The 19,562-nt window shown below is 33.7% G+C and overlaps 2 protein-coding genes across 3 annotated transcripts; one reads left to right on the forward strand and one right to left on the reverse strand.

Annotated features, from left to right (window-relative positions):
* Window positions 1-283: 283 nt before the first annotated feature.
* On the reverse strand, window positions 284-3,480 carry LOC130642429 (solute carrier family 22 member 15-like). Its single transcript, XM_057449520.1, has one exon. It carries the CDS (start codon window positions 3,476-3,478, stop codon window positions 1,904-1,906), a length of 1,575 nt encoding a protein of 524 aa, XP_057305503.1. The 5' UTR covers window positions 3,479-3,480; the 3' UTR covers window positions 284-1,903.
* Window positions 3,481-5,573: 2,093 nt separating this feature from the next.
* LOC130640903 (exosome component 10-like) lies at window positions 5,574-19,271 on the forward strand. 2 transcript variants are annotated; one of them, XM_057447500.1, is made up of 26 exons: window positions 5,574-5,733; window positions 6,972-7,108; window positions 7,771-7,897; window positions 8,783-8,890; window positions 8,975-9,131; window positions 10,235-10,316; window positions 10,948-11,017; window positions 11,350-11,460; window positions 11,536-11,679; window positions 12,301-12,491; window positions 14,357-14,513; window positions 15,058-15,138; window positions 15,320-15,387; window positions 15,484-15,534; window positions 15,763-15,874; window positions 16,025-16,066; window positions 16,140-16,170; window positions 16,493-16,602; window positions 16,900-16,974; window positions 17,054-17,095; window positions 17,225-17,297; window positions 17,676-17,746; window positions 18,208-18,355; window positions 18,774-18,829; window positions 18,900-18,968; window positions 19,155-19,271. In XM_057447500.1, exons 1-25 carry the CDS (start codon window positions 5,647-5,649, stop codon window positions 18,960-18,962), a joined length of 2,394 nt encoding a protein of 797 aa, XP_057303483.1. In that variant the 5' UTR covers window positions 5,574-5,646; the 3' UTR covers window positions 18,963-18,968; window positions 19,155-19,271. The 2 variants fall into 2 exon arrangements, with proteins under 2 accessions (XP_057303483.1, XP_057303484.1); XM_057447501.1 differs by having other exon boundaries at window positions 16,493-16,596.
* Window positions 19,272-19,562: the final 291 nt, after the last annotated feature.

The raw sequence follows: 19,562 nt of genomic DNA on the forward strand, positions 1-19,562 counted from the left end.
TAAAACCATCTTTTTTTATTAATATGCTTTTTTCGAAACAATCATTTGTCTTTTTTGAAAGTTAAATAACAAACAAAGAAATACTTCTTTTACTTTGACCATATATCAGAAAGTAAAAATTAAGCCCTGGGAATTTTATTGATGCTGTGATAACATCATGGTCGTAACTTAAAAACTAGATTGAAGGCAACCACCGTGGACATTGTTTTCTTGAGAGAGAGTGCCCCTTCTTCTTTTCTCGACTAGCTTGCATGTTGCGGGTAGAAATCAAATTTCGAACCGGATAGGTGACCTAGGACAGAGTTTATCCGGTATGCCAAATGGAATACTTCCGTTTCGATACAAAATTGTGAAGCGATTTCGCTTAAACGGCGTCGTGTGAACAAAGGAATTGAGGATCGCGACGTTATATGATAAACAACGCTCGAGTTTCCACTTAACGTAAACGCCCTTATGGTTTACCTGTGTACATGTTACATTCCGGAGTATTTTCTCTCCAGAATGATAAGTATGCAGCCGTGTAATCATAATGTATGTACTTATCAGACGGTTTGAAACATTTCTCACTGATATTGGTGTTTTGTTCTGTATTATTGAATGCACAAACATATTCTCACTAATGACACGTTAGTAATAAATATTTCTTTAGCAAAAGTGCATTTTGTTGTACCTACAATTACTTACCATTTTAATTTGTTTACAAACGAGATAAATAAAAGACATTGTTTATTCAACAATTATCGTTTTCCCCCTTATCGTTCTGACACAAGATTTGGTGGTCAAATCGAAACACGTGATTTTGTAAGCATCCACTTTCATACATGGGTGAATATTTATCATAGCACATCCGTATTTCATTCTCAACAGGGAGTGTTTCACCCCGATCAGACCTCTGATCATGACGGGTGAGTATAATGCGTGTGAGTTATATTGTAGAAGAACTACTTTGTTCATCACTGTGCCATGGTACCGCCCGTGCGTCTCGCTACTTGCGGTACCATTTTTCGTGGCAGACAGACAGACGTAAACAAGTATTATAATGTAGAGAAATATCAACTCATATTTAATCTGCAAAGCAGTTTCCAAGACACTACCATGTAAACATTTATTTTCATCTATGCGCGCAAAAAATTCACCATTTAAGAAATGCAACGTTTCTTTAGAATATTGTCTACAACGTCATCTTCTACGTGTATATGAACCGCTTACTATCTCCTTACTTACTATCTCTTACTATCTCCACCAAAAAGTGACAAAATATTGGTTAAGTACTGCATATGAACCTCCTTGATATGAAATTTGATTTTTGGTGCTTTAACTTTAATTTCTTGTCTTTTCTTACTTATATTTTCAGAACATATGCCTGTAAAACTTATAAAGTTAATAAAAAAGAGTAAAAACCAGTCGCATGTATACAAAACTTCATCCTCTTCCCCAGGGTTTTTTGTCTTTTTAATATAAGAGAAGACGACCAAAAATATTATATTATGTTTTTCAACGTCATCTTCCATATCAAAAAGTCAAAAAACCCTGGGGATGAGGGTGTACAGAACTAGTTAATGTATCAGAGTTGTTGTACGCATATTTCCCATATAGTATTTACTTTCATAAAAATATATTCAAAAAAAAACGCCACACTTCTTTTCTAGCTGTCTGTATTTTAATAAAGTTGTAGATAAAGTTTTTCACAAAATAAGCCGTCCAGGAGAAAAAAGTTGCAAGAACAAAGGATAAGTATTAACTATCTACAACTTCTTCCTTAAAAAAATCTCAAGTAAAAAAGTTGTTAAAAAGGTCACTTGTATACTTCAACTACAAATTTAAGTACAAACTACGCGAACGTTTTTGTCCACGCGAAAGTTTTAACATTCAAACTATACATTTGGTCCAAGCCAATAATGTCTTATTTTTTTGTCTGCGTCATGTTTTTTATACTAATTTCCATTTCGATTATTTTATAGTCTACTTCTTCACTTTCACTCGTTGCCATACCTTTGGTTTCTGGTAGAAGAAACAAAAAGCCCCCTCCAAGTAAACCAAATGCTCCCATGACAGCAAATGGAACAGCTTCGTGAAGCACTTTTAATCCTCTCGCAATCCAAGGTGATGAAGCAGCTCCTATTCTACTTGCTACTTGCAAAAATCCCATCCCCTTTGCTCGAATATTTGTGGGATAAATCTCTGCCGACCAAATATAGATGCCGCCAAAACTGGAAGAGATAAAAAACTTGCCAATTAGACTTAAAATTATTCGAGCAATATGTCCTCCTCCATCGCTAGGTATGAACGCAACGCTTATACAAGTTATGCTAGGAATAAGCAGAGAATAAATAACAGTATTTTTTCGTCCAAACTTTTCACAGCAATAAGCACAGAACAACGCGGCGGGAAACTCGATGGCACTGAGCATCACATAATTAGTATAGAGAGAACCACCCAAACCGTCTGCAGCCAACGATAAACTAAAGTATATCATCGCATTCACAAGCCAGGCAAAACCTTGCACAAGAGTTTGAATTGCCATCTTTCGATGTTTAAATAGATCAAGAGGGCTGGTGTGATGTGAGATATCATTACCACTTTTTCCTTCGACCTGTACACCTTCAGGAATTTTTTTCTTGTTCCATCTAGCAATACGACGTAAACACTCAGCCACTTGTTCATCTTTACCGTTTAATCTTTGCCATCGAACGGATTCAGGTACAAATTTGTAGAACAACAAGACAAATATGTAGGGAGCAGTACATGCTATGAAGAGATACTTCCACTGTCGAATATAGTAAGCTTGCAGACCAAGTACACATAAAGCAAGCGTAAAAAACAACCACATGATATTTCCTGCAATTGGACGGTACTTGTTGCCAACAAATTCGTTAAGCAAAACAAACTCTTGCACGGTAGTGCCTGGCGTGAAAAAACCCACTATGAATCTTGCGACTATAAATAAGTAAATATTGGGTGAGAACGATGTGATGAAGCCAGCAATAATAATAACAGAAACTGATGGGAAGATGATACTCTTTCTTCCAGTTTTATCTGCAAGATATCCTAAGACTATTGCTCCTATTCCCCAACTTAAAAAGAAAATTGAAAAAGTTAAATGTATTTGCCATTCTTTACCACAATTAATATCAAACTCTGTCACAATGGAATAATCTTTTGGTTTTGTATATTCCCATGAACTTCGTTGCATGTCGCATCGTGAGGTGTTTTTGCTAGGTAATGTACCGTTGTATGGACACTCTGTACCATTAACACATTGCCAATCAGGATTTAATGCTGCAAAGTACATAATTAATATCTGATACGTCTGTGGGACTACCATCACACAAAACATTGCATTTAACAACCATTGGAACAAACCAAACTCACCCACATGGGTAAGCATTTTGTCAATGGTGACATGATTATTTATTGCCATTTTATCTATTTTGCTGCTAGAAAAGAAAAACAAATTCAATAATGCGAATCCTATCATCTGGTATCGTTAATCATTAAAGTTAAAATGACTTTACAATGTTTTTTTTACTTAAAAACAAAGTTTTCGTAAAAATTAATTCTTTATTTTTACCTCTATTTTAAATGTCACAACTAAATTTCAATGGCTTTGCTAATATTGGAGTCCCTAATTACGAAAATAGCTTTCACCTACAACATGCGTTCTTCGTCAAATTCGTTGAGTAAATGTCAGGTACAATATTTGCTGGCAAAAAATACGGCTTAAATTGAAAAAAACTGTTAAAACAATATTTGAGGAATTTGACCTTTCGAAACAAATCTTAATAAAAAGAAACAAGATTGTAATTTTCGATTTTGAGAGGTTTAAACCGGAACATATTAACATGCTTAATGTTTCTGAAAGGCATGTTACAACTAAAGCAAGTTTCGGTTCAACGGTTGCACTTAGTCTACAGGCAATGTTTTTTTTATTTTGTTTTTATTTTGTTTTCTTATTAAGTTTGAGTTTGTTTACCTCCCCGGTAAAGCGCGTCACCTATGTTAATAATCCTTGTCAAAGTGCGTCATACACACATGTTAGTGTTTTACCGACGAGGATATCCTTATCTACATCTTCATTGTCAAAGTTAACTAAGCAAAAAAATACCTCACCTTCACACTACAATGAACAATTAAACATCAACCATTTATTAATTAGTACTCCACAAGTAGCTTCGAAAGGCCATCAAACTTTGCTTCTATGTTCTAATCGTGTTATTATGTTGAAGTTTAATTTAAAGTACTCACAATTCAGAATGCAAGTAAACTAATATTTGTTTTGATTGGAAACGTTATATTTAGTCTACATTATACAGGATAGGCTTTAATAATACTAATATAAAAATGTATTTGGTATGGTGTGAATAAAATCGTTGACATGTAACGTTTTCTGGCGTTCACATCGTTAAAATCATAAAACCTACGACGGGGAAGGGTATCTAGACGGTCATGAGTAGTACTGATGGTCTAAAGTGTCGCACTCCTACCAAGGTATTTTTTAAAAATTATTATGTAAGGAAGTGGAGAAATAAATGCTGTTTCTCATTGAAGTTTTTTTTTTATTTTGATTTATGCGAAAATCGATCGGGCGGACATGTAGTACTGATAACTAAATGCTTCACATCGCAAGAGAAGGTATGGCGTTTAAAAAAACTATTGCAGCAAATTAAAAAAAAATGACAAAAAATTACAAGCTAGCCTAACAAATATCAACACAGTTATGTTTAATGTTGATATGGACAAATGTTAGCAACACAATCGCAGCAAGCATTTGATACACCGATGTACTCACTATCCATAGCCTGGGCGAGGCCTCCGTTTTAAAATAACCACAGTGTGAAATATCACTCTAGTCATTTTTCACAACCCAATTTCCAAGTATTGAGTCAAACAATTGGTGAAAAATTAGGATGGCAACAGAGCCAAACATAATCTTTGGTTATTTTAATTTTAATTCACCCAGCCCTTTGTTTTTGCATTTGGCACAAACTGTGGTAGTGCACTTGTGCTATTTTTAATTACTGCGTTGTCCGCATACTCCTGTGAGTTTGCCTAATTGATTACGTAGCAGGCGTTAGACTGCTTCAGCACCGTTGTTTTAGCTTACGCACTGTTTTGGAATATCTTTTAGTTCCGCATAGAAAATATTCGGTGGGTCAATAGGCAGACCCGTTAAATAATGGCCAACCGCTAACACCAGGTCCCGTAGCTTTGATTCTATCATGGATCAATTTCACAACCCGATCAGGAAGCGGTATAAGAAACAAAGCCTGGTCTGTCGATGTCCTTGTTTCTTAGGTCATCTCTTTTTCAACATACGATACTTATTTCACCGGAGAGTGAAATCGATCGAAAATCGATCGATTTTTCGATCAATCGATCGAAAATAAAAACTACCACAGTTTGTGCCAAAATCGATCGAAATCGAAATCGAATAACATGCTCGTCTTAACATCCGATATAAAAATGAGACAACTGGTCCTGGGATCGAGGTTGCTGGGGAAAACGAGGTTGCATAACTTCAAAGAGAATGAATCTGGGTTCGGGGACAAATCTTTTTTCAGCAATGTTTTGACCCTCCCGCCTGCGGTAAAGCCAATCTAAAATTTTTGGTCATCAGCCGAAAGTACTACAGAAAAAAAGGAAAGCATGGATGCGACGAAAACAAATTCTACCACTGCAGAAGAAGGAAACTTTCCTGCGTTGGGACATTCTTCTTTGCAAGATTTTTCAAAGGTAAAACATTCATGTCCATCTTAAGCATAAACAATTTTTGTTAATGTGATAGCTAGCTTTTTGATGTGCTAAAATGCGAATGCTCTTTGGCTAGCTGTACTAGTAGTAGTCAATATTGCATGCGCTCCTGTCCTAAATCATTATATGTCTGGCCATGTAAATGTAAAATGTTCTGCACCTAACTATTCATAATCTCGAGCCATAAGTCTCTGCCTATATGTTTTTTGTGAAAGTTTATGTGCAAGGCTTTCACATGGAAATACAATGCTTGATACTCTGTTCCCGTTTAAAATAAACCATTATAGCTAATAAACACTGCAATATGAGTTATGCTTGGTTATATAATTTTTATTAATAGACATGTTGACATAACTGTGTTTATGATAGATAGATAGATGTGCATATTTTACATGGCTAGGCTCACAAATATCGAGGGATATACCCTGTCTATTATTTCCAGGAGGGGCCATGGCGTAGATGGAGAGTCCTAGAGTATTTAATGCTCATTTTGAGCTACGCAGACCCAATTAGAGCCCACGCTCTACCAGACAACTCCCGGCAACATCCAACGGCCCACACAGTGTGCCATCTTCCCAATTTCCCTCACATGGCTTGGGTTAACCCGGGGCTATGGTAACATTCACTCGCCCATGTTGAATCACCGTCAAGAGGAATCGAACCCCGGTCTCTCGCACAGAGTACGAGAGCTATAACCACTAATCTACGGCGCCATGGCTTTGATGGGTAGTCCTGCAGTATTCTTTGAGCTACACAAACTTAATTAGAGGGTCAACGCACTGCCAGACAACTCCCTGCAACATCCAACGCCCACACAGTGTGCCATATTCCCAATTTTCCTCACATGGCTTGGGTTAACCCAGAGCTATGGTAACATTTAGTTGCCTATATTGAATCGCCGCCAAGGGGAATCAAACCCCAGTCTCCCGTACAAAGTACAAGAGTGATAACCAGTAAACTATGGTGCCAAAGAAAATCCCCTGTGGTTTCCTGTTGTTTTGTAGTGGGTTGTAGCCCTTGTTTAGAAGGATAATCGCAAAACTCTTAGGAAAGGGTGGAATATGATTTTTTTAAAATGTATTTTAGGTGTTTGGTGGGGATGGGGTTTTAACCATGATGTTTGGCAAATTATTCTTTGCCAAAAGCAAGCAGCATAAAGACTTCGCACTGTGACATATAGTTAATTTCAGTTGTCATACATTTTATTTTATTGTATTTAGACTGTTTTACAAAAGGTAGTGTATGCTACACAACGTGCTAATGCTTTGGCAGGTCTATCAGAGGATTTTGATTACTGGAATAGTTTCCCAGACTTTCGAGAATATTCCACGGAGCAAGGAGCACGTGTAGTGAACAAGTAAGTAAAAGTTAAAATAACCTTTTTGGACCATTTGTCTACTTCTCTTTGTACGTTATTGTGAAGCAAATTGTTTAGGGAAATCTTTCCTAGGACGATAATTAACAAAATGCAATTTTAGTTTGTTGTTGCAATGCAACATTTCACAATGATTTTATATTTTTATTTAACAATATGAAGATAATAGTTTTGAGGAAATGAAATACTTGTTACGGAATTAAGGTGATCATATGACCTATTAGAAAAACTCATCTTCAGAATTGTTTTAAGAAAATAATGCCTTTGTGCACAAATAAATTAAAATTGATACTATTTGAGAGTCCAAAAGGTTATGTGCCAAAAAAGTGTGTTTTCAGAGCAGAAATGCTTTTGTGGTAATTTTCATTTTAACGCACTCAGTGCTCTTTTTACTCAAAAATCTACATTCAATTTAAATATCAAAGAAATGAAAAATGGAAGCATTTGGATTTTGTTCCTAGATGCTCACTAAATAAATTTCAAGTTTTTATAACTGAACAAAGTATAAAATGGAGGCGGTGGTGGGAGTGACCAGAAAATTTTTCAGTTTTCAAAATCACAAAAACAAAAGTGATAAGTCAGGTCAAAATAATATGTCTATTTTTGTGATGTGACACTCATATGCTATTATGTATAAATTATAGTATTGGTGAATTGTTCCGCCATCATGCAGTTCAATGTGCTTGGTCATCAGGAACAACTTCAGTTAAAGATGTTGAGGAGCGTTTTGAAAGACTTGTTGATGCAAATGATATAATGTTAGAAAATGTGGTGAGTGGTTATAATTAGTAACTCAAAAAATTGACTTATAGTCATTAAAGTATTAAAAATTGTTTTTTTCTTCAAAACATTTTTTATAAGAAATAAATTTCTTATAAAAAATGTTTACAAAACTTACATTTGGCTAAAATTTAGGAACACTTGAAGAACATAAAATTTTTAGGCTCACAAATTTTACAAATATTTCATCCGAAACCACATATAGGAATTATATTTTGTCGCTGGGTCTCTGAGAAGCTAAAATACCTTTAAGAAAGCTCAAGTCAACAGTTTTTTTTTGTTTTTTGTTTTATGAACATAATTCTAAAAATAAAAATTTCAGTCTTGAAATTTAGAACCTTAAAATATAGGAATATTTCTACCAAAAAAAGAATCTTTAAAATGACTGCTGTTATAAAACAGTTGATTACTACAGTGGAAAAGGTAATCTAATCTATTATATAATTAATATAACTAATTTTTGCATATATTTATTCTGATAAAAATTTTAGTAATCTGTCAAATTATTGCATTGTATTGTTTTGAACTGAATAAGATTTTATAATGATCTAAGCACATCATTTTTGTAAAGTGGCATGTTTGCGGCACTCTAGTCGCTGGTGGAATACACCATACTTCACTACTTCTGTTAACATCCAGGCCTATGAAGTCTGTTAAAAACCATTTCCAGTACTTCAGATATTTTAAAGGTTTGATAAGTTGCATTACCAAGTACATTGCATTGCAGAGTCTATGAAGGAGGATGTTATTTTTCAAAAAGATAAATAATAATATATAAATATATATAAATACTCAGATAAAATATTTTCAAATATACGTTGTTATATGTTTTAAAAAATAAGTTGTACTTTCTACTACTTATTTCATTATTCAAAGGGATCCCTTCTTGATGAGGCTTCTGGTCTAAAGAAAAATGACAAACCCATATTACCTCCTTCCATGAAACAGAGCACTCCTATTGTGTCAAGTTGGAATAAAAGACAGGTAAATTGACAAATACAATATTTTAAATATGGAATGTAATAAATCGATTTTGTTTCAAGTTGCCATCCCATCTGTCATTTTTAGGGCGAATCTGGTGGAAATAGACAATCTACCTACAAACTTCTAATGGCAAAAAATATAGAGAGACCACAGTTAAAATGGTTAGATAAGATTGATAACTCCAATACACCCTTCATGCCATACTTGAAAAGTAAACCAAATGCAGTAAAAGAACTGGAATGTAAGTTGTTAACCATTCTTTTTATAAGAATAATATAAATAAGTGTTATAGAAACAAGTATTTATTCATATGTAATGGTGGTTATGTGCTTAATTTAATAGTGGTGTTAATGAATTAGAGAACTTAAATATCATCATCATCATCATTATTCCCGGCTTAACGTCCGTTTTCAATGCTAGCATGGGTTGGATGGTGTATATTAATGACCTTCTTCCAATCTGATCTAGACTGTGTTAGATGTAAACTCAACTTCCTCTGTATCAAGTCTGTCCTTATAACCTCCTGCCAAGTCTTTCTCGGTCTGCCTCTGGGCTTTACCCCAGGAACTATAAAGTCTCTGCACTTTCTTACCCAATTATCCCCCTCCATTCTTTCCAAGTGCCCCAGCCAATTCAATCTTCTTATCTGGATAACATCTATTCTACGGATACTTAGCCTGCTTCTTAGCTCATCTGAATTCTTTCTGTCTCTCAGACTGGTGTTACACATCCACCTAACCATTCTCGTATCATTCCTTTCTAAACGGTCAAGATCTTCCTGCTTCACTGCCCATGTCTCACTACCCTACAACATAACACTTCTTACACAGGCCTCATGCAACCTACCTCTTAGCTCAATTGACAAGACTCTGCTAGTCAACAAAGGAAGTAACTCTCTGAACTTTTTCCAAGCAGAACCTATCCTGCAAGTAACACTTCTTCCAACACCCCCTTCACTGCCCAACATATCACCTAGGTAACAGAAGTTCTCAACTATCTCTAACGAGCCACTGTTGTACATCATTGAAGCTGGAAATACTTCATTCTCTCTAATCTCACCTTTGCAACGCTTGCATGCAAACTGAATGTCAGCTCTTAACCTTCCACCAATACTACTGCACTTCTTATGTACCCATTGCTTGCAAGTTTGACAAAAAATTGAGTTACTAACCAAATATATAAAGTTAAAAATAATTAGAAATATATAATATAGCAGATGTTTACCTATTCTGTTAATCTGATCGTAGCTTGTCTTATCACTTTGTTTAACTCATGTTAGGTGCAGTGTCAAGCGCTTTTATTAGTTTTTCACTTTTCTATAAGCATGATTTTTTTTGTATATAGATGATGCAATGGAAACAGATGATGTAGTTGCTGACTTTATACACCAGCAAAGGATAGGGGGGGAGAAATATGATAATATAAAGTAAGTGATAAAATAATGGTCACTGTGGCTCTGGGAATTCCACAAAATTCTGGAAAAAAGAAGCTTACTATGAAGAATCCTTGGAATTTTGAGAAAAAACCTGGGTAATTGAATTAGAAAAAATGTCTAGCTAAAAGAGGAATAGATTATTATGCAACAAGGGGTTAATGCACCAGTAATACCTGTTTAAAAGTCATAGAGATGTTTGAATCCTAAGTTTGAATATAGTACCAACATTATTTTGAAGTTTGTCGTTTTACAGCACATCAGAAATATCTCATGAAAAAAAGGTTTAAATCTTAAAGTTTTCACCAAGTTTGTTTCTAATGTTGTGCAAATATAATAACTTAAAATTGTGTGGAATTCCCTTTTTTAACATTCGATTTCACATCATATTTTAGAAATTTTGGCAATTCTTATTCTTATGACAAACAATCTATATATAAAAAATTGTTTCTCAAAGGTGTTTTTATTTGGGAGCTTTGAAGAGATTATCATTCAAGCAAATACAGTAAAGTTGTGGCAGTATTTCTTTGCCCAATCTAGAGTTCATAATATTCTGGACTTCATAATAAAATTCACAATATTTAATATTTATTGTGATTTGTTGATTTGTTTGTTTGTTTGTTAGTCATCCATATGTATACGAGATTTCACACTTCGAACTGAATGATTGGCAGTTAGAAGAAACGCCTCCACAGGTAAAATCACAGCATGATGTTAAAAGGATTGACAGCAGCTGTTCAAATGGGAAGACTATTATATACGTAAAAATAAATCAGTTTATTGTGGGCTCGGGTTGAAAGCAACATGTAGAAGAAGTTGCCGAAACTTGTTTTATATTATCATTTATCACACAATCATTCTTTTAAAGAATTGTATTTAGATTGTGTATAACATTATTTAGGTACTTTACAACAATTCAGAGCTAAACCTCAGTCTTAAACAACTCAGTTGCTTATAAAAAGTGTGTTTCACATAAAATTTTTTCTTGCATTCCTTGCATCCAAAATAATTTTGGTTTTTGTTGTAGGTATATTCGCAAATACAAGAAATGTCTCTCTCCTATGTTGATTCACAAGTGCTGTTAGATGATATGATGAATAAACTGAAGCAGGCCAAAGAAATTGCCATTGATTTAGAGGTAGGAGCAAAAAATGTGTTACTAAGAATATTTCATTAAAAGAAATTCAAATGACCATTTATGTTTGTGTTTTAGCATCACTCCTACCGTTCATTCCAAGGTTTTGTATGTTTGATGCAACTTTCAACGCGTACAGAAGACTTCATTGTGGATACATTAAAGCTTCGAGACGAGTTACATGTACTTAATGAGGTCTTCACTGATCCGGCCATTGTTAAAGTAAGAATAACCAGTTTTTATAATCAGAGATAGTAGTCAGAGAGAGTACTTCAACAGACTTTATATGTATAGTTTTTTATATGGAGGTTGTAGTTTTTCTATGTTAAAAGAAAAATTAATTTACCTTGCCTTCCGAAAGGCTTTACAGTATGTTTGGAATCATGTGGTGGCTTTCACAAAAACTTTGCACAGTGAATATAAAAAAACAGTTTGACATACCAATGACATTTTTTTACAATAACATTTTTAAATAAAAATTACTCTGTTTATTGAGATATCATTAATTGGAACATATGGAAAATACCTACCTGATAGTATTTTTTGTCCAAATCAGCCCAAAACTGCTTTGTTTTCAGAACAACTGTCAGATGAGCACTCACTAGTGCTTATTTTTGCACAAGTTTGAAGGAAATAAAATGTTTCAAACCTTAGAAAAATTTGTTCATTATTAAAATACTGTATATTGAATGTGCAAGATATTTATCTGTTTTGTTTTTGTTTATTTGAGAAGGTAACCAGCCTAGTTTGATGAATCGCAACATTCAATCCCTTACTGTTACTGAGTAAACTAAACTACAGCTTCTCTTATTTGTTTCCTTCGCATAATTTTTTTTTGTGCAGGTACTTCATGGTGCAGACATGGATATTGGTTGGTTGCAACGTGATTTTGGTGTTTACATTGTAAATATGTTTGATACTGGACAAGCAGCTCGAACATTACATGAAGAACGATTTTCACTGGCTCACCTACTGCATAAGTACTGTGATGTAACTGCACAAAAGCAATTCCAGTTGGCTGATTGGAGGATAAGGTATACTTGATGTATTTACTTTAAGTATAAATTATTTGTTCGTTTTATTTACTTTTCTCAACAATTACTAACTATAATATCTAAGAGAATTGAGAAAGATAGACTAGACAAAGCACGTCTATACGACAAAATCGTTTCAGTTTTATATTCTTTTTAATTAAAACGCTTTTCCACCAAGGATTGATTTAAAGCTCATCATTCTAAAGTTATTTTTTTAGTACTGGTTAAACAAGAAACCAACATTCTGTCCAGGTCGTTTAAGTAATCATAAAGTGCTCAAAAACTAAAAACTATATGTGTGAATGTGTGTGATAAGGGTGCAGCTTGTACATCTTTTCATCAAATTTCTTTAATACAAGTGCAATATTTCACACCATGTTTTTTTAATTACGGTAAAAGAAATTAAACTGACAACATACTCTAAAAAATGGCTGATTTTTTATAACTGTATTTACTACAAGAGCTTGCAGTACTATGAATTTGTTAGAAATAGATAACAATGTTTATTAAAATAATTTGACGGTTAAAAAAAGGTCATAATATACAGACTTATAGTGTAATAGCTTGACTGCGAAACAAAATATGATGCATAGTGAAAGTTAAAAATGTATTTTTAGCTATTTTTTGTTCAGTAAAGAAGGCTTCATAAGTTGAACTTTTACAATGGTTGTATATTACAGAATGGAACTTGTAAAATTGAATAAAATCACGCTAGCTTAGCCTATAAACATGTGAAAATGTTTTTCCATTAACAATTATCACTAACACCTTTTTCTTTTCTAAAAGCTTTGTATTTTGCTTTTTATATGTTTTTCATGTAAAAATATTGTCATATTTTCTAGCTATGTTTAAATATTAAAGCCATTTTAAGATATTGGCTACAAACGTAGATTTTGAGGGAGCATGCTTAAGTTCAGCCCTAACTGGCTATCTATCTAGGTTTTTTACTGAAGATGCAATAAAGTTTTTTGGAAAAGGATACTACTTGTATACAGATATGCAAGATGGTTTACCTGTACTAAGTGCTCAGCTCAGTGTTATGATTAATTTTTGAACTTTAAAATGGGTTAAAACAGGTTGTAAATCTGTGTTTTTATAATAATGTGTGTGCGTGCTCGAGTTAAGACATACTGCATACCTGTACTAGAGCGCTCAATCTGAATGTGTGGCACACAGGCTGGGTAACACAGTTAACCTGGCGTTTCAACACCGAGGCTCCCACCTAATTTTTTACTATTATCGTAAATCTTCTGTGTTTGAGTATTAAATTACCTTAGTGTCTATGGTATTCCTATGCTGTATAAAGCAATGTCTGGTTACCTTTTCTGAGTAGAGGTGTAGATAACCTATATCATGCATCTTATTTCTACCGTGTAATATTGTAATCACGATAGCCAACAACCTGGAAATAAAAACCACTTATGCAAGAAAGTATATAAAAAAACATTACTGAAAGTTGTTGTGCCCCTTTTGGTACCTCCACAACAGACTTTGTAATGCAACTCGTAAATTTGCTACATAATACCATTTTTCATCCTCTCTTCGAGTTTCATCCATTAGTACAATAGTTTTTTGTTAACGTTAAATATTTCATTTGTGCAGTGGGAGGGTATAAGTTGGTTTTCATATACCCTGATCAACAAATATCGCAATGCAAACAAATTGGTCGAAAAACCATCCAATGAAGTAATAATTAGACATATTTATGAATAAGAAAATGCGACTAAAATATGAATTTGTCAATGAAGGTAGCTAGTACATCGGTGCCTATTTGCACGTAATAGTTTTTATTTTTTTTATAAGATAAGAGTTGTGACTAGACTTAAATATTCCTAGCGATGCAACGATAATGTTTTTGTTTACAGACCGCTGCCAGATGAGATGATCAGATATGCACGTGAGGATACCCACTATCTGCTTTATATTTATGATGTGTTACGAAATAAGCTGATCTCACATGGCAACGAAATGAAGAACCTGCTGAGAAGCGTTTATTCGAAAAGTTCTGCTATTTGTTCTACGGTTTGTGATATTTTGCGTTTACTACCTCTTTCCGGTATTTTATAGGTTTCTTCATTAATTTTTGTTATTTCATGGTTAAATGGATAAATTACCGGATGTGCTTAAATTCTTCACACAATTACAACTCTAGGGGTACCATTTTTGCAGGGATAATTATCATTAAAGTCCTAATTTATAGGCTGTACTTTCACACCCTAGGTTTATAACGAGAGATGAAGAATGACCTGAAAATTTAAATCATGAAGGCTTATTTTGTAATTGTCAATTTCAAAATGCGACATAATTTGTCAGGAATTTAATATTCATCCATTTTATGTGATATACAATTAACGAAAAGTGCATCAAAGAAAAGATGTATTGTTAACAGCTATAAAGCAGCATGTTTTCCCACAACATGTTTTTTCAGCAACTGTATAGTTCATCTGTAACCTAAGAGAGACGATGTGGCCACGAGTGTTCAAACTAACCGAAACACAATTGAAACAAAGTATTTTACAGAAAAATAGTAACTATAGTTTTTAAAACGAATTTGTTTCTTTTTTAGATTTATCACAAGCCCATGTTCTTTCCTGATTCTCATTTTGCCGTGTACCAGAAATATAGAGGAAGATTGAACCCGAAACAGGTTTGAATATAGAGCTTTTTTTGTAACGAAGGAGTGTTTGTGTAGAGTTTTAAAAACATATTTCGTATAACTATGTCGAATGTTGTGTAACCGGCTTAATTCTGCTAGGTTTATTGTGACATTGTGCTGTACATAGAAAACATAGTAGTTTTTATGTGATTTCCTCTTACGTGTGTTTTAGCTTGAGTGCTTAAGACTTGTTTATGGCTGGCGTGACAAAACTGCTCGCGAAGAAGATGAGAGTTATGGGTAATTTTTCTTTGCTACTATGTAATTTCAAATTTTTGATTGGTTCATTTCTAATTTAGATTTATCTCCAGCTTTAAATATTATTTTCTTTTTCAGTTACACTTTGCCGAATCACATGATGTTTCAAATTGCAGAAAATTTACCAAAGTATTTCTTGTTTTGTTTCCTTTTACATCTCTATGTGCGTAACCCTTCGTTTGTTTCACGTTTTCTCAGAAGTCATTCCAAAATCTTGTCATTTTTTTTCGAAGGGCACCACTTCATATCTCCCTTTTTTATACATGCATAATCATTAGTCATTTTTTTTTGTTTTATCAGAGTTTACTTTAATTTTGAATATCCTGAAGTTATTTTAAAACCTGTTTTTTCTTTAAGGGAACCACCTGGAGTAATAGCATGCTGCAATCCTGTCCCTCCATTAGTGAAGCAAAGAGTAATGGATATACACCAACTGGTTTTACAGGCTAGAGAATTTGATCCAGTTAAGGTATCAATACTCCCTCAATTCCCGCTGCCACTTATTTGTGATAAAAAAATATTAAAAGTTGTTTTGTCATATATTTGCGGCCATTAGCAGTCTAAAATTCGATGTATAATGTCTCTAACCTCAATAATTGACTTTTGTTTGGATATGTAGACACGGCCAGTTATGACCGAAACAACGGAACATAGGGAGCAGGTGTGTGCTTTATTTCTTCATCTTAATTGAATCTTACTTTCGATTTAATATTAACTCGAGGTTTATTTTATAGACTGACGCTACAGACGTTCTTCAAACAAAATGTGAGTAACACCTGTTTGTTATACGTTGTAAGAAGGTCTCTTTGAAACTTTTTGTATGAAAGTTACTTAACATCCTGATCATCTTTGTCTCATAACATAATGTTGAATGTTTTAATGCCTCTAAGGAGGGCTTGGCAAAGATTTCTCCACGCCTTTGTTAAACAGCAGTTAGGCTTAAGATTATCTGAGCTAGGCATGACGTAGTACGGCGTATAAATAGGCTGTTGGAACCAAAACACTGAATGCTAAAGTATCTCAACTGTATATTCTTTATGTTCTCTAACAGCTGGTTGTTGATTTGATCTCTGTTGTTCTTGTCTAGTTGATTCTTCTGTGTTTCACACCAAAACCGGTTTTGAAATATACAATATCACTGGACCTCCTGTCACCATAAAGAAGCCATCGTTAACTGCATTTGAAGAAATGGTAAAGGTACCTTTCTTTTGTTTTTATAAACCCAAGATCATATAGTTGGAGTATGATCATGTAAAAACGCTCAGCATAACAGATTAAACTAACAAATGCATTATTTAATTCCTTTTCATGTATTTAGTTATATATATCATATATTTTTCATTTAATTAGTTTGCCTTTACCTTTAATTTTTAAAGCTTACATTTTATTTGAGAAGAGAGGAGAATCACATTCAACGTACATCTTCGTCTTACGTATGTTTTAAACGTGCAATAAATAAATGAATAAATACAAAATGTTTCAAACCATTTTTAGGAGCATTTAGAAATCACCGAAGGGAAAAGAAAAGCAAAAGAAATAATATCAGTGCTTAGAAGTCCGTTTGAAATGGTAAGGGTAAAAGAAAGTATAATGTAAGCTTGCTTTAAGATTTCAAGATTCTGTTTTCTTATGTTACTTGTTTTTTTAGTATTTACCCAACACAGGCAAGGAAGCTGTCAATCCCAACGTTGTAAGTATTTACAGAATGTATTTTTCACGCCATGACGAGGTCTGTTCTTTCGCTTACATGCGCCATGTTGCTAGAAGCAAAAGTACAGACGATTCACACGATACATAAATCTGCACTTGTGCTTTCTAGATTAATCAAACATGGCAGACGGCTAGCAAGGAAAAATTAGTTGAGCAGAACGAGGAATTAATTCTTGTAAAAGGTATAAAGGTTTGATATGTGATAACATTAAATGACAAGCTTCAGAAAATAATTCATTATGGAGTGTTCTGAAATAAAACAGAACAGTTCTTTTAATTATAATGCACGCCTGCGTTTGATTTCTGTGTCCAGATGACGTGGTTATGATCACGTGGTAAAGATCACGTGGTTCCAGATGACGTGGTTCAAATGACGTGGTTCGGATCACATGGCTCAAATCACGTGGAAAAGATATGTTTAAGCAAAATGCAGTTATTAGTAACAACCTTTATTGACTCATCCTAATAAGAAATACAGCTTTAATTCGCGGAAAACTTGAAAATCGTGTAGTTTTAAGAAAGTAAGGTTCTATATAAACGTTCTTTGTTTTGTTTCTCAGAAATTCCAAAAAAAGAAAAAAGGAAGTCGAATGAGATGATTACATCCGAAGAACAAACTTTGAGAGAAATGGTAAATTATCATTCCTTGCTTTTCTGTTCGTCTTGTTATTTTAAAAGCACTATTATTTGCGCATAATGGTTTTGTTTGCACGCGGATCGAAACGAATTTTACATAAAACCAAACCTACCCGATATGCAAATGATTCTGTATGGCTTTGCTCTCATGCTACAAGCGCATCGTGTAGACGGAAATAGCAAAACAAAATTGCAGCCTTAATATTTTCACCTTATTATAATTCGGACTAATTTCTCTTAATATTTCTATCCGCTACGTGTGAGCATGGTTTTGGACAGCACGTATCATGCATCTTTTGAAAGCATGCATGCAAAGTTGCGTTAAACAGGAGGCATTCTTCCTTGATACTAATTCTGACTTTATAAAGTAAAACATTTTTAATTTCATAAAAATCCAGGCGATGGTTTTATGCAGGTGTCTTAATTAAGTTGTATGATCTAATTCTTTTTTTTTAGCTGCCAAAGAAGAAAAAACATAAACAGAATTCAGATATTACATCGACGCAAAAACCGGTTGAGAAAGTAACATACGACAAAACAGTAAAGAGGTCATCAGACTATGTGCCTTTTAATTATTCGAAAAGCGATTTAAAGAAATTTACGTGTATGTATTAATATTGAGTATTCAGTATTGTTAAGTCAAGTTCGTAAATCAATCGAGACATTTTTTCTATATGCAGAGCGACTTGAGTTTTTTTTTATACCATTTGAGATGAAGAGTGTATGAAACAAATCTTCTTAAAGCCAAATTTCCATTTTTAAAGAAAAATATAATCGACTTTGCTTGTTTCAAACAGGCACAGTTTCCGTATTTTTATAGAAAATGGTAGCCTTAACTGCGCTTGCTTTCAAAATTCTGGAAGGTGTTTTAATTTAAGAGTAAAAAGAGTTCGAGATTATGCTCTGAAATACAGCATACTTAAATTATTACTTCAAATACTAGCGGTTTGCATTTTTTTCTTTGAACATTTGAATTATTAGATGGGGAGTGTGTTGTGAACGAAATGTTATTTTTTTTAAAGCTGGCAAAACCTTAACGCCGATGGAAGTAATCGAAGTAACGGAAGAACCAAAATTTGTAGGTTCTAATACTTTTTAAGATCTGGTAAACGTTTACTGCTGTACTAATGTCTTGGTAATTTTTTCAGGGGAAAGTTGTTCGTACGAAAGTTCACTCGAAATCTGGTGCACGTTCCATGACGTACAAATAAAAATAAGTGAGTATATCCTGAAAATAACATGAAGAAATTTTTGCAGATCTTATCTTTTGCGATTAACTACATTTAATTGCGAATAGCGAAGTTTCAGTAATATTAGTAGAGACAAAATCGGAATCTTTCCCAACATTGTAGAGAACGTCTTTCCTGGTTATTAAGTATACATGTAAAACCCTTTTGTTTTAGTATATGATGGACAATTACGATTGCAGAATCGCGTACTATGTTTTTATATTTTTAATACATTATACCTAATCCAGAATCGCGTTTTTGATGTTCATGTATGATCGATCTGCTTAGAAATATTCGTTTTAAATTCCCCTCATACAGTCAAACATGTAAATTTAAAATTCTATAAAAAATATCGTGGCTGAGTAGCTGGCACTCTGAAAAAGTTTAATGCTTATCTTTAAAATATAAACCATCTACCCAGCTCGATGGTACCCCATTATTATTTACAAACGCAATCAGGAGGGACAACTCTATAAAATGGTTTTCTTCTTGCCAGGACTTCAGTAAATAAAAGAATAAATTTTTATAAGGTACGTCTTCAATAAAAAGAGAAGGATATAGTTGACTGTAAGGCTGTGTTAG

Source organism: Hydractinia symbiolongicarpus, chromosome 4 (genome assembly GCF_029227915.1).
Source record: "Hydractinia symbiolongicarpus strain clone_291-10 chromosome 4, HSymV2.1, whole genome shotgun sequence".
In the NCBI taxonomy this organism is placed as follows: domain Eukaryota; kingdom Metazoa; phylum Cnidaria; class Hydrozoa; order Anthoathecata; family Hydractiniidae; genus Hydractinia; species Hydractinia symbiolongicarpus.